The sequence below is a fragment of the Musa acuminata genome, chromosome BXJ3-7 (assembly GCF_036884655.1).
Source record: "Musa acuminata AAA Group cultivar baxijiao chromosome BXJ3-7, Cavendish_Baxijiao_AAA, whole genome shotgun sequence".
NCBI classification, from domain to species: Eukaryota; Viridiplantae; Streptophyta; class Magnoliopsida; order Zingiberales; family Musaceae; genus Musa; species Musa acuminata.
In genome coordinates this window covers 21,170,065-21,185,564 of record NC_088355.1, presented here as the reverse complement: position 1 = coordinate 21,185,564, position 15,500 = coordinate 21,170,065, and the positions used below count along the sequence as shown (strand labels likewise).

The window sequence follows — 15,500 nt, the reverse complement described above, 5'->3', positions numbered from 1 at the left end:
GGAGCTGTGAGGCATTGCAATCCGTGGAATTGTCAGAGACCAAGAAGAGTGGGGAGGGAACTCGAGCTGCAACAAGCAAAGACACCGATTTGTCTTACCATGTTGAGAGGAACGGAGAAGGCAAAAGTGAGAGTCGATGGTGATCAAGAAATATTCTAGAATTTTCAGGAAGCAGAGTCTTGATGAGCTCAACATCAAGTTATTCCATAACATAAAAATCTGAGAGGGCCTCTTTCACGGACAACACCGAGTACAAAAGTGGAATACAAACGTCGGCTCGCACCATCATCCTACAGGCTCATCGCCTGCCGCTCGCTATAGACCCAACTACGAGAAGGCATCCTCCCTGTCTGCCTCTGCTGCGCCCCCCTCTTCCAGATTAGTGAACTCCAGGAAGTGCGTCGGCCGGTGATCCTCATGGTAGTAGTCCCTCGCGGTTCCTTGCTTCACGCCGTATCGCATGATTACCGTATGCTTGACTCCCATGAAGTTGTAATTCCAAGGGCCATCGTCCGGGACCTGAGATGCAAACCGACAACGTAACATAATAATGTGATTTGGAGATTGGAGAGAGAGAGAGAAGATTTTATTTACCATATAGAAGCCCAGGAAGCGGTCACTGAGAAGCATCTGCACTTTCTCGTAATGCGTTGGTAGATAACCGTGGGGATTGCTCCCGGTATCCTTGTTAACACGACCCCATTCGTAACCGGATGGGGTCAGCTTGTAGGCAGTCAACGAGCAGGATCCTGGAGTGAAGCTGCAGGTCAAAATAATGCATTTCTCGCCGTCCCACTGCTTATTGTTCTCGAGAATCCGTGCATGAGCAGTCACATCCTGCACAAAATACAAAAAACAAAGTGAAAATTGCATTTCCTCACCCAATGAATGCACGGCCAATATCACTAAAAGCAACTAAAAAATCCAACCTGTGGAGATAGCTGAGGAAGCTCGTTGGGCTGCGTATGCATCCATCCCAGTGGTTCTAGGTCGTTTAGAACGTCGTGCTCGGGTAGAGCCGACGGCAGATGCACCTGCTGGTGAGTCCCCCATTGCGGTGGCATAACTATGCAGCGGATCTCCTTCACCCGTGGGTTATCCTGGGGACTCAAACCATAAAGGTAACCAGAAATCTGAGTTCTCAAATCTGCTATGCCAATAAACTTCTTCAAGACGTTCTTAGGGATGATGTAAGTGTATCCCGTCTCCTGCTCATCACAAACCACAGCAAACAAGGAAATGTAAATAAAGATCGATTCAAGTCGTAGCTCAAGGATATTAGAAAATCGAATTAGTTAGTAGTAGTACCTTTGCGTCGTCTGAGTTCACATAGATGTGACTAACACGGAGATGAAGATTTGCAGCTGAGATAGCTCTCACGCGCCAGTCGGTCTTGGAACCGAATGCTTGCTGCTCGTATGGACTAGTTGTGGTGACTATAAGCTCATCGCCATGGACGTTCGTCGTTCTTGATGTAACCGCTGTTAACCGACTATCTTCTTTGGCCTACAACAGCCGAGAGACAGCCATCCATTACGAACTCAAAATACGAAATAGAATTTTAAGCAAGCAAAGCACGCATGACCGAATACAAAACCTGTTTCTCGATTTCGGCCATCTGTTGTCTCTGCTGCGAGGGTGGAGCAATCTCCGCACCGAGTATTATGTCACGGATTTCAGACTGTGTTAGCGCAGATGTATTCACATTATTCTTCTTGGAGTAGTCTGAAAGAATGAGGTCTCTCAGTGCGACTTCCACCTGAATCAGATCTTTCCCTCGTTAACCCATAACATTATCTTTACATGGTAAAGGAAGGAAGGCAATAATAAAAGGCGCTATCGAATGAATAATTCATTCTAAGGAAGGTTACCTTCATCCACTCATCGTCCGTTAGAGAAGGCCAGATATGGTGAGGTTGGGTGATGACGGTCTTGTCAGGCTTCAGTAACATCTTTGCTTTCTCATTGTTCACGTGCAGCGCCCGCAGAATCAATATGAGACGGGAGAAGGCAGTGTACGATGAGATAGTCTTCAGCCAATCATCGTAGATATTAAATAGAACCATCTGAGGTTCGGTAGCCTTTAAAATCAGATCACCAAACTTGTCGATCTTCAAGCAAGCCTGGAAAGGCAACTGTAGCTCACTCCCCTTGATTACGATGTTGGGGAAATCGAGCAAATGGACCTCTAGAGGATCCAGCATTCCTTTGCGAGTGACGATGATTTGTTTTGGTTGCTCTTCCACTGGCAATGACCGCACAAGAGCAGCTACTTCTTCTGCGGTTTTCCATTTGGCCAGCTGACCCAGCCGTTTCTGCCCTGCCCACACGCTCGTATGGATGACCTGCAAGATACCAACCAACCACAAGTCTGAACCTCAACAAAATCAAACACAGCTCAAAACCAAGCTGAGCTAGGTTTTAAAGAAATCGGTAAACCTTCAGAAATAGCTGTCCTGTTCTCGGATTGAATATAAAGATGGCGCCATTTATGGGCTTAGTGGTGAGATTTCCCTCGAAAGTTCGATGTATTGTTACTCTATACACATTAGTGTCGTCGACAAACCATTTAATTTGGCTGCTGAAAATTTCTCCGTAGTTTTGTGACGAAAGATAAGGCTCGGTTGGCTCGGATGAGTACAACTGTAGACCTTTCCTTATGCGCTCCCTCAGGACATATAATGCCGGATTTGACTGCATGAAAACATGAGAGAGAGTAAGCAAAACAACTGAAGGTCGCAGGTAAAAGAAGAAGAAGAAGAAGAAGAAGAACTAATATACCTTCATAATCTTGTTCATTGCTTGAGCCAATAAAGGCTTCGACCCAGGGAACCAATTGCCGAAGGCTGAGTGAAGGTTATATGCCAAATCTAATCCGATCATGACGCCTGCAAAAACACACAAGATCATCATTTAGCAAGTTCCCAAATGACCCCATAAGATACATGTGCCGAATGCGGCAATCAATACCAGTGGGTGCCGGATATATGGACATGTTGTCCGTTGTGTAATCCATGAACTTGGCCCTAGCATAACGTTCTATGTCATGGGAATCATAGTCCCCCCAACGAAGTTGCACATCGATCCAGTATTTATTGCTTGCTTTTTGATCGAAAACATCCTTTGACTCGGCAACCAGGCTTGGCTTGGACATGGGCCATCTATGTGCAGCAAAGAGAAGAATATCAGCACAGGAACTGTTCATCTTGTAACTTTTTCTTGGGTGTATAGTCTCTTTTTGCACCGTCTCAATCTCCAGTGCATCCAACTCTTGATCCAAAACTTGACAAAGGTCCATGACAACACTCTCATGAATCTTTTGCCAAAGATGAGCACGAAATATCTGGATCAAAGATATCTTCAAAGTAGGAATTTTCCCGTGCATAAATATTCCCGTCAGATCAAGCTGCACCTGGAAGCCCACATACACGTTTGCACGATTTATGGTGGGAGACCACCACAAGGTAAACCTGCGGTTTGGAATTTGATTTAGACCCGATCGTTGCGCGTTTGTAAGTTTCTTGTACTTCATGGACTCCTCGAATCCAGATGCCTTCTCCCAGAAGAGACCCTCCCATGTCGGGAAACTGGAATGAATACATAATAATAATAGCCACGATCAGCTTGAAAGAAAAGGTGAATAACAGGACGAATAATACGATGTCAAATGAAATGAATACTTTACTAGGACGATGATGCCCCCCCTCCCCAATTTCTACTTACTATGTGCCTTTAAACAATGTATGTTCCAGAATTCCTTCGACGCCTCCCAGCGCTTGGATCACGTCGGTCCGGTAATTGTTCAAGTTCCAAAGCTTTCCATCATGCCGTTGGTGGGTCCACCAAAATGGATTCTGCTTCAAAACTTGATACTTGTTAAATTCGGTACGAACTCTCCATCCCTTGTCATACGCCAGAGTATGGCGGTCTTTCTGGAAGAGGGTGTTGATTCGAGGAATGCCCCTGTCCCAGGAATCCTACAGCACAGCGCAGCACAGCACGTCAAAACTTGAATTAGTAGTGGCAATGGCGATAGCGGCAGTCGCAGGGCAAACGGATCATCTTGGTTTGGTTGAAGAAATTTTATTTTCGATTAACGTAAGAAGAGTACACCACTGACTCACGGTGCAAAACCAAATACCTCTAGATCCTCGAGTGTCAGCCGTCTATTTTGTGACCCTGCTTCCTGTCTCTTCGATGCGTATTCAGCCCAAACACGCTGTGAATCGATAAACTCACTCTCCCAGGGCTGGAGAAATCAGAAAAAGGCCACCGTGCAAGATGAGCAAATATGAAATATATATATATATATTCGAAAACCAAGATGTTTGATTAAACAAAACCTGTATGTAACGGTAAAGATTGGGAATAAGTTGATCTTCCTCATGACTCATACCACTCCTGAAATGTGTCACTCCAACATCTGTTTGCTGGCTATACCGCAGGTCACTCTGTGGGATCAATACGTGACCCATAGACAACATGCCAAGGCCTCCAATCTCCTTTGGCGTGTAAAAAATGACAGGAGGAAATCTGTTGACCAGAAGAAACGTCAGCACACACAGAGATTGTCGTCGTCGTCGTCGTCGTCGACGATACCAGCAAAGTTGGTGAATACAAAAAATAAAATGCTTTTTTTTTTTTTTACCTGCTAGGCATCTTTGAATTTAATCCGATTTTAATACGGGTCTGTATCTTGTTTTCACACTTGACCAGCAAATCCAGCAACTCCTGCGTGTGCACGGTTGCTTCTCGGAAATACGTCATAAGACCTGTCGAACAAGTAAAAACGTACATAAATTAAGCAATACAGCCTCCGTATGATATAGAAAGCTAGAGAGTCAGTTTGGGAGTACCAATAAGAGCCGTATTCCATTTGTTAACAATCTTAGTGAAAGTGGTAGATCCTGAAGACATAAGGATCTGCCGTACACGATTCTCAAACACCTTCAGTTGTTCGTCATCGACACGCAAGAAAGCCATCGCTGTTCTCTCTTTGGTTTGCTCATTTTGCAGGTTCCACACTCCATCTTTTGTGTTACCGAAAGCAGCCTCCGGAGCCATTCGTACTTTAGGCAATATCCGAACCTCAAATCCACACCTACAGTCAATCCATTACGAACAACAAACGATGATGAATAAATGTTACCGAAGCTTTGAAAACTAGGTTGCTTCTATAAGAAAAAGTTTGATCGCTAAAAGATAGTTCGGTACCCAGAATATCCGAAAAAGGAACAAGAGAAAAGTGAATAAAAGAATAAAAAGGCGTCTTACGAGGCATAATGGGTGTATAGCACTGAATATATAAGTACTCATTTAATAAGCAAAATAACACACTTCATATTTTGTTAGCACCAAAAACAAGGAAAAAACAGTACAAGTTTGTACATAGCTTATACTTACACACATGCTGATACACAGATGAGGTAGTGATAAAAACAACAACTCGAAGCAACAAAGGAACTCTTTCAGAAATTAATCGGTGGAGCTCTCTGCATGATTGCATCAGATGTGCAAGCTAAATTTAAGGCAGCAATGATGAAGAGCTACAATTTAAGGCAGAGAGAGAGAGAGAGAGAGAGAGAAAATATGAGGGGCAGCAACGATGAAGAGCTACACACGGCATTTGACAATCAAAATATGAGGGGCATGTAATTAAACGTTTTGGGAAAGATAAATTTCAAGCATGCAAAGACATACATAATAAAATTGAAACTACAGCACACCACTCTGATCTGAGCTGCCATAAAACATACTGAAGAGAAAAGAAATGCAGGAGGAAATAGCCTTACATGCTGAAAAGAAGATTTGGATTGTCCTTGCTATAAACAGAAACAAAGCTGTTTTCCCATTCCAATGTCGTGATACTTGGAGGTAGTCGATTCTTCATATCCCAAAACACACTTCGTCCGAGGTTCACTGTAATGTCCATCCAGGTAATAAAGTCACGAACAGATTCATGAACCAATAAAACTTCAAACACACAGCAGCAGCAGCAGCAGCACCACCACCACCGAGAAAAGAAAGAGCAGAAACTAAAAGCTAAATAGATAGATAGGCTAAGGCGGCAAAGAGATGTACCATCATGTTTCATCAGCCTCATTCTTGCATCTCTTGGCCAACACTTGTTATTGTTATACCCAACCATATTCTCGTTGTTTGGATCGGGATGTTCGATAAGATACCGCTGAATTAGGTCACGTGCCTCTTCACGAGAGAAACGAAACAACATGTGTACTCTATCAATGTAACGGGAATACAATCGAATGGGATGCCTGGTCTCAACTCTGGTGTCTGCATAAGTAATGAATTCATTGGGCATCCGAGAAGGACCGGCAATTTCAGTGGCTCGGGTCAAACCAAGAAGCAACAGATCAAGCACAAGCCCATAATATTGCACAACAAAGGAGGCGAATTGCAGACCGGGAATGAGACCGTAGCTGTTCGTATGGCTCATATCCTTGTATGACAAAACGACATTGTTTTTACCAGTTATATACTCAGCAAGTGATGGTTCGAGAACCAAACATAAAAGCCTGCAAACGGTGAATCGGATAAGGAAATGGAAGTAGGAGTGAGTTTAATGCATAAATTTTGCAAGAAAGAGGACGACGAATGATTTACCTCTTAAGCAAGATCAAATCAATTTTCTCCAAGAGCTTCTCAAACTTTGTTTGCAACACCACCACGCACTGGCCATCACTTGCATCCCATATCGCTTGCAAGTTATTTATACCTTGACACCATTTGTACACCAGCAGAGGAGGCGGTTCGGAATCCGCAGGCTTGACCCAATTAGGGAACAGTTGTCGTCTGTCACCTTCGTACCACAAATACTGATCAAGGTACGCATCTGTGATTTTCTCGAGAGGTTCAATCTCATAAACAGGAAGCAGATGACTGTACAGATCCATAAACTCGATGCCGACCTGTGAAAGATAGCGTGCGTACGTATTGGATGTTAAATTGCAAAACTCTAAGACGGGTCATGAGACATTAAAACAAACGGCTGGCGGGGGTTTGGTTTACCTCCTTGAAGACACGCTGGCTTGACAAGTGACGTTTTATCCTGGATAGAGCCTCGTGAGGGTTGTCGTATGCTTGTTCGATAAGACCCAATTCTTCCCTTTGTGATTGATTCAGTCTCACTGCCACACTGTAAGACTCCTTCAGCCTCTCTAGTGCAAGCACAAGAAGTTTGGTGTCATGTTTGTACCACAGTGGTGGAAACGGTATAGGAGAAAACTTCCTTGATTCCAACCAATGGGCTGTCGTGGTGTAGATGACCACAGCTTCTTCCGGGGTGATGTACGGACCATCTTTCAAGTAGTTGTGTTGCCTTTCCTGCAAATAGAAAGGAAATGTGATTTGTCGAACAGGTAAGAAAATTCTTTTGCCCCCAAAAGGGAGGGAGCCAAAACATACGACGCCAGACTAGACGTCGAACGAATATAAAGGATGCAAGAACATGAGAAAATAGACAATCGGAGTAGACAAATGTCAAAGGCCATATGATATGTATGATAGGAGAGCCCATCAGGGTGAAGTCAAAGACTGAAAGCAAACTGAAATTGATTTTTACCTTCTCGGCCTTTAAAATTAAACGAGTTAATCTTCCTAGATTTTTTCGACAAACGGTCTTATCCACAGTTGCACCCCTTCTGATACGTTCCCGATTGTAGTGAGCGACATTCGTCCACCAGTCCGCCTTGGATTTTACGTAGCGGAGTATCGTATTCTCAATCGGCACTGCAAGTGCCGGGACCTGAAAGAAACAAACCAGCATATGACTCAGCCCACGGGAAGAAGAAGCGAACGAGAATCCACGAGATCATACATAAGCTCTCCTCTCCTCTCCTCTCCTCTCCACATTAGAGTAGATTAGCTTACCTTCCATGGTATGTTGGCTTTCCAACAGCGCCACGCTTCACTAAGATGTTGCAAGATAGTCCTCGCCTTGTTCTGCCTAATACCCTCTGCAGAGCACAGAGCGACGAGTTACTAGTATTTTTTTATTCGATACAAAGTGGTTGACCAAATCGCACTTATCTTAGAAATTAAAAACATCATTCGTGTGTGGTCTTACCAGGCATCGCATCAAGAATATCATGCATCACAGCAGCCCGGAGCTCCAAATCAAAGTGGCTTTCGACACGTTGCTTCGTAACGTTCTTGGCAACTCCTTTAGAATGACGACCCTGGAACTGACGTGCGAGTAAATTGGCCAACCATCTTTCTAGCAGCGGCACAATCCCACGAAGGAAGAACAACCACACCCTCCACGTGGGTGCCCAAAACCCACAGCCAGGTCCCTTCCCAACAGGACCAGTATTGAAACGATAGTAAATCAAATGCTTCAAATCTTTACACATTCTAATCTGCCGCATGAGACGGTACTTGTAACGATACATACCGGTCAACTGGCCGACATGAGAGAAAATATAGTGCAGGCCATCAGCTAATTGAAAAGCGTCGACGTTTCCCAGGCGGAATTGGACGTTGGCATCGACGACAAGCTTCGTCAGACGGAGTATCTCCCGACACAGATGAAAGGCATTGCCGAACCGCGACTTCTTTCGCTCCTTTGTGGTAAGTGTTTTCACAGGCTTTAAATTGAAATTATAGTCAAGGTGAAGATAATTAAGACTTTTCCGATGAATCAACAGATTCAGCATATTGTAACCTTGCTGACAGACTTGCAGCCCGGCCTCCACCCAGTCTAGTTGTGTCGTTTGGAAGAATTTAGTTGCCTGAAGTGACCGGAATAAGTGTTTCTTCTTGTGCGCCTTGGGAGGTCGATGATGCAACTCGTTCAAAACAAAACATTTCAACAACTTCTGATAACTGACACGAACTTTAACCGGGTAGGAGGGAGGACTGCAAATAATAGCACAAGAGTTAAGAAAAGCAAGGAACTAATTCAATTCTAACGAAAACAAGATGGTGATAAATAAATACACAGCAGATTCAGCAATACATACCAATGCTCCTTGTACCATTCCGACACAAGAGCTATATCTTCAGCTCGTCTTGTTCGACCAGATCTCATATTAAATGGGTGTGGCGCAAATAGCAATGAGATACCGGCTGCTGTTGTGTCGGTATATATTGGAGTCTCGTGCAGGAGAGGTTCGACTCCTTGGGGAAGGAAAAAATCTTCCTCATCATTCTCGTGTTGAACTTTTTTCCAAGAGATGGGATTTATTAAAGGATCGAAGTAAAACACAGGCAAATCAGGATCCTCGGCTTTTATGTACATTATCATGGGGCCGTGATACGGGCTGAGCTTAACTTTCCTTGGCCTGTTGTTGTACAGATGAGGGAATGCTATCCTATACTCGGTTCTTAGTGGCTGACGAATTATAAGCTTATTGATATCGTTAAATTCATTCCAATCTTCGTCTCCCTTCTCCGTATCACGATACAATGGCTCAAACTTGGGACCTCCTGCAATTATCCCAAAAAAAGTATTCGTAAGGAAAAAGAAGGGTGAACAGATCACAACATTAGCACACATCTGTAAAGTGAAATATATATATATATATATATATATATATATATATATATATATATATATATAAATACATGCAGAACAACACAGTGAGATAGATAGATGTATACCAGGTATGCACATGTTTAACGCTTTGGCAGTGAAGAACGACTCCATATCGAACAAGTAAAAGTAATTGCGGTCGATCAGATCAGAGAGTAGCTGCCCAGCAAGCCGATGAAGATTTGCCATTATGGGAAGCGAAAGATGCCACCTTCTGTAACTAGGACCATTTATAAGCTTCGTTTTCACTAGAGGTTTATGATCATAGAACCACGAGTACACAGCAGCATCTTCTTCGTCGTCCAATTCTATCTGAATAGCCTCCAGGGGTTCCACATCTAACAAATTGTCAGCGTAGTCTAACGGAGGCTCCTCATCATCGAAAGGTGGGAAACGCATTCTTTTAAAGTGTCTTCGGTCTCTTTTCTCCCTTCGCATCATGATCCACATCGTACCCCACTGCCAAAACACAAACCAGAGACAATAAAAATAAGATTCCTACTATCAAGGATTATATATATATATATATATATATATTGTCAATTCAGATTAAAAAAAACATGATGTGTACTAGGAGGACATGTATATTGCTCTTCGACCTGGAAGCCGTCATGAAGAAGTATATTTTGATGATCAAACAAGACACACACACCTGCGCCAGGTATATAGGTTCAGCCACCCATGGGATCTCATTCACGAACGTGATTGCACCAGTTGTATGATACAGGACTTTCACATTGCGAACCTAAATCGAAAAAAGAAAGAAAAATTTTATTTTGTTAGAAGATTTAAGTAGTAATTCCAAAAATTCTCGAAACCTGACCTGAGGAGACATTGCTGATGAGAGGCAAACAAGAAAAAAAAAAAAAAAGGGGTACCTGCTCCCACGGCATAGGCATATTCTCGAGAAGCTTGTAAACTGCATGAGGAACGAACTTCAAAGCTCCTAGGTATACGCGTTTATCATACCGATGTTTCTTCGACGACATATCTCCATGATCTCTGTCCAAGAAAGGAAAGCAAACAATATCGATTAACTTGAAACTAGGATCGCCATGTCTGTTTATCACAAATGACGCAAATATCAACCATAAACTAGTTGTACTCAAGTTCCCAATATAACAGCACAATCATCCATTCATCCACCTCACAACTACGTCAGCAATAAAATGAAATCATTCATACTGCCAAAAAACAAACCTTCAAATGCAAAATAGTGTGTGTCATTCAATATTTTCATCATACAAAGGGGAAAAGACATCCGAAACACATCTTCTTCTAACAATTCATAGGTTGAAATATATGTCTTCCATCAATATCTACGCTTCGATCCCCACTGGGTTAGAAAGACTTTTTAGGTCCAAAGTATCAAATTAAATTCAAACCCTGGCACAAACTAACCCGACAAACCTTTGGTGCAACTAACAATCTCAAGTATATAACCTTAACAGATACATCATAATACATTCTTTTTTAAGCACAATTCAAAATAATCATAATAATAAAGGAAAATAATATTTTCTAGTCGGTCAATAAACATAATGAACTCCCACAAAACTTCTGAAACGATTGCTGATAGCACTTCACCGCTTGAGAATAGTAGAATCAACATATGAAAGACCGACCATGGGGCTAAAAGTGATTTTAGTTTCTGTAAACCTAAAAACCAATTTTAAGCGTTGTTCATCACACTCTCGCACTAAAACCGACATCTTCCTAGTGGAATCGGAATCAGAGAGAGAACCACAAAAGAGCCCGAGAAAAGGGAGAGCACCTGATTATCTTTCTGACGTGCTCCGGTGGCATATCCTCCTTCTGTGTCTCGACGAACCCAAACTTCCTCTTCTCCCCATATCGCTTGGCGTTGAGCTGGTGCCACTTCCTCGCCTTCTCCACCAGCTGCGCCTCCATCTCCCCTGGAGAGGGCGGTATGCTGTTAGGCGGCTGCACCGCTGGCGGGGGAGGGGCCATCCGAGGCCCCGGCATCATTCCTGGTGGCGCCATCGGAGACCACGACGACGGCGCGCCGCCGTTCCACATCTTGATCTTTACCCTACGCAAAAATCGGGAGCCAAGGGGAAGAGACCGCGACTTCCTCCTTTGTCTGGGGTTTCGGACTGGAGGAGGGAGAGAGCTCTTTCTAAACGAGGAAGGCGAATGGGACGGAAGCGAGGGGGCGTGTATGGGGGAACGAGGGGATTATTTATAGATCGAGCGGGTCCAGTCGGTCGGGGACGCGAGGAGTCTGCTTTCAGAGTCGTGTTCCGCCATCAGCTTTGTCCGTTTATCATGTTCCAAACGCGAATCTTGGCGGGAGTTTTAATCGGATCATCACGGGTGACGGCGGCTAAAAATCATTTTTTTTCGTGGAAAAATGTAAAAATTTGCAATTTCTATATATATATATATATATATATATATATATATATATATATATATATATATGGAATAGAGATAGGTCTATTGACTATCTAACACTGAGATTGGGGATTGTTCAATAAGATAAATCTAATATTGAGATAATTATCTATAGGCGAATGGGAAAATTATCTTCTTTTTTTTTTTTTGCGTATTTCATGGATGGTACCTCTTTTTTCAAAATTTTCAAACAGTCACCAATAATTTTCATGTTCCAAAAATATTGGTTGGTTTTTAATCAAAAAATATTTTAAGGTTAGTTTAAAAACACTATATAGTGTTATAACATGGTATTTTAATTTAAACACTATATAGTGTTTTTAAAACACTATATAATGTTTTTGAACCAAATATTGATGTCACACTGTTTTAAAATAAAACACTATACAGTATTTTTAAAACACTATAAAATAAATAATAATTGACGAGATGCGTCTAATATTAGGATATAACAAAAATTAGGAAGTAAATAATAATTATGAGATGTATATAGGGCGATTGCTAGGAAAAATATACTATTTTAAGATATTTTTCGAATGATATCTTTTTTATATAATTCCTAAACAGTCACCTCTTATTTCAAAATTTTCAAAAACATCTCCCCAAAGCTGTCATGTATTTTTTCAGCCCAATCCAAAACATGTTTCCTGTAAACTATTTACAGTATTTTATGTATTAATTTTTATCCAAAAAATATGTTTTATGTATTAATTTACAGTATTTTATGTATTAATTTCAAAAAATTCCAATTGAAAAATCTTAAAACTTTCTGACTTTATCAAATCATATTCTTGTCAAACACTCAAACGATAAGTTTAAATTTGATTTATTTTATTATTATTTTTTTTTTTGTGAAGATTACATGCAAATCAAATTTATCATGACACCATAACAATTGAGTTTTATAAAGCATATGCCTACTGTTGGGTCAGATGATTATAAGAATTATTAATTTTGAATTTAACTCAAGTATAATTTTAATTATGGAGCTTAATTTCTAATCGATATGAATGAAGATAATTATTAAATATTAAGAAAAATATCATTGATGCTCGTGTGGAGAGTTGACACCTAGCCGCCCATTATGGCATATCAACGATGTATTGTTTGACATTTTGACATTGCATTAAGTGAGGATATTTAAATCGATAGAGGAATTCCACATTAATGACTCGACACTAGACATACAATTTAAAGCACAGTCACGATGGTTTGACTTGGGTTGTCGCTTCAAATCTATTTTTGTGATTCTTATGGGAGCTTCCTATTAGATTTAATTCTTATAATTTAATTTTTAAAATTATTATTATTTTGATGATTACATATGAAAGGACATGTCTCTTAGGACAATTTTGCCTTTCCAGTATGACTTGTGAGTTATTTCTAAGCTCTAATACATATATGTCTCCTGGACAATTGCCTTTCCGGTATCACTTTTCAGTATGACTGACTTTTGAGGTATTTCTAAGCTTATCCATATACATCAGATTCACTTTTACTCATCATAAATAACTATTGTTTTGTATGGACCTAAATCCAAAAGCTTGGCATATGCTTTTCTTGAAATGTGGGAGATTTTATGATATACTGTGTGATATATTCTATTTATGTAAATGTAAAAGAATGGAAATATTATTCACATATGAAAAGAAAAATTATACACGCAAAATGTTAGATGCTAAATGTTCTTGAAATAATATGGGGCTACGAAACATGAAGATTAAGATGTTAATTTTTCAAAATTTTAGGATTTCAATTCTTGTTAATGATAATATATAACTTATTTAATATTTTTTTATAATATTTATAAAAATACAAATGATTAAGTTATATATTCAATATTATGAGTAAATTATTAATTATTTCATGTTAAATTTTATTAAAAATATAGGGGCCTTAATTATCTTATTTGTATATATATGAATTTGTTTACATGTATCTTGGCATACTTATTATTTACATTTTGGACACATTTGTCAATTAATTAAATATATGATTTATGATTATAAGTTTATTCTTGCTATGGACGCCAAACATTAAAAAAAAAAAAGACTACATAATTCATCATGATAGCATTAATAAAGATATAAATATAAAAGGTCTGTTATCCTATATCATCGAGGGGGGATACATTAGCGGATCATCGAACGATAAGAACTCAACCTCTATAAAAGAAATTGTTTAAAAAAGATTTAATATGTTAATAGTAAGTTGATTGATTAATCAAAAGAGCATATTAAAAAATAAAGAATAAACAATACATTAGTGCATGAGTGGAGTTTAACCCCAACCTCTATCCCTATAGTGAATGCTTATCGTTAAGATGTGTCAGTAAAAAAAGACTTTTAACCCTTAAATAAACTTGAAATTGTATATTATGCAAGATGTGACTCTATACATATCCCTTAATAGGGTCACACTTTTGTACGAGGATATCTATATACAATCATAAGGAATTGAGCAATTCCTAAAAGCTCACATGAAAAAATAAGATTCATGCACATTTATTAACATGCAACCTTGTGGTAAATTATATGTATTGTGTGTGTAATAGTAAAAATTTGGATAAAAAAATATATAGTTCAAGACCTAGTCCACATCCTTTCGTTTATATGAAAGCTATTTACTTAAGTGAAGTTCAAACTTTATATATGAAAGTTAAGCGTTGAGCAACCACTTTGTTATTTTTGTTTATTAATTATTTTAATTTTAATCTTAAAAGTTTTGTGGATGATTGTTAGATTAAATTTATTAAAATTTAAAATTTTTTAAAATTATTTTTTGATGATTATATATGAAAGGACATGTCCTTTAAATAAATGCATTTATATGATAATTTTTTAGGCATTTGTAGGCTCTATAAATAGAGTCTAAACCCCTTAATAAATCTAATTTAGAGAACAGTATTGCTATTTGTTTTGGTATAAAAAGCTAGTCAAATCACTTCACAATTATGCTCTAGGGGATAATAAAGTTGAATCTTGGGATAGAACCCAATCTTGATCCGTTCTACATGTAGGGATATGATTTTTTTTAAGACAATGATTACGGGCTTTCTTTCTATACTTCATATTTTAACTTTTTATTTATTTTATTTATTTTTTTATTTTATTATTTTTTTAATCAAAATCTAAATACCTCATGTTTTACCTGAAAATTCTCCTCATTCTTATGATTATCTATCATACTACATGTCTAGACTCACTTTAGATTCAATGTGAAATCAAATCATCCAAATGTAAGATCAACTATAAGACCTTGAGTTATCCGAAGCATGATTTCTTTATAAACCCTTTCATATAAATTCTGAAGAATTAACACCCTTTTCTCACATTCTCTGGAAACCTTGGAGAGTACTCACTCTAGACACCTCAGAGAGAAACCAAGGAGTACCAAATGTATTTGTTATATCTTGTTCTCCTTCACCAAAACCCAAAGATGCATGAGATATTTATAGATGAACCAAACCCTAATTCGATTTCGTCGACAGCAGGGGCTTTGGCCAGTGGTTGGGTGTATGTCGAGTGGA

At 39.6% G+C, this 15,500-nt stretch overlaps 1 protein-coding gene across 1 annotated transcript; it reads right to left on the bottom strand.

Annotated features, from left to right (window-relative positions):
• Positions 1 to 229: 229 nt before the first annotated feature.
• Positions 230 to 11,705, bottom strand: LOC135642208 (pre-mRNA-processing-splicing factor 8A-like). The gene is made up of 26 exons (XM_065158164.1): positions 11,328 to 11,705; positions 10,432 to 10,555; positions 10,206 to 10,298; positions 9,622 to 10,012; positions 8,982 to 9,447; positions 8,087 to 8,877; positions 7,891 to 7,976; positions 7,583 to 7,765; positions 7,030 to 7,344; positions 6,625 to 6,929; positions 6,082 to 6,536; positions 5,793 to 5,919; positions 4,857 to 5,101; positions 4,649 to 4,772; positions 4,344 to 4,533; positions 4,142 to 4,249; positions 3,724 to 3,977; positions 2,971 to 3,587; positions 2,782 to 2,888; positions 2,440 to 2,694; positions 1,872 to 2,345; positions 1,598 to 1,759; positions 1,309 to 1,506; positions 930 to 1,208; positions 595 to 837; positions 230 to 519 (listed from the first exon to the last, which is right to left on the bottom strand). Exons 1-26 carry the CDS (start codon positions 11,591 to 11,593, stop codon positions 328 to 330), a joined length of 7,050 nt encoding a protein of 2,349 aa, XP_065014236.1. The 5' UTR covers positions 11,594 to 11,705; the 3' UTR covers positions 230 to 327.
• Positions 11,706 to 15,500: the final 3,795 nt, after the last annotated feature.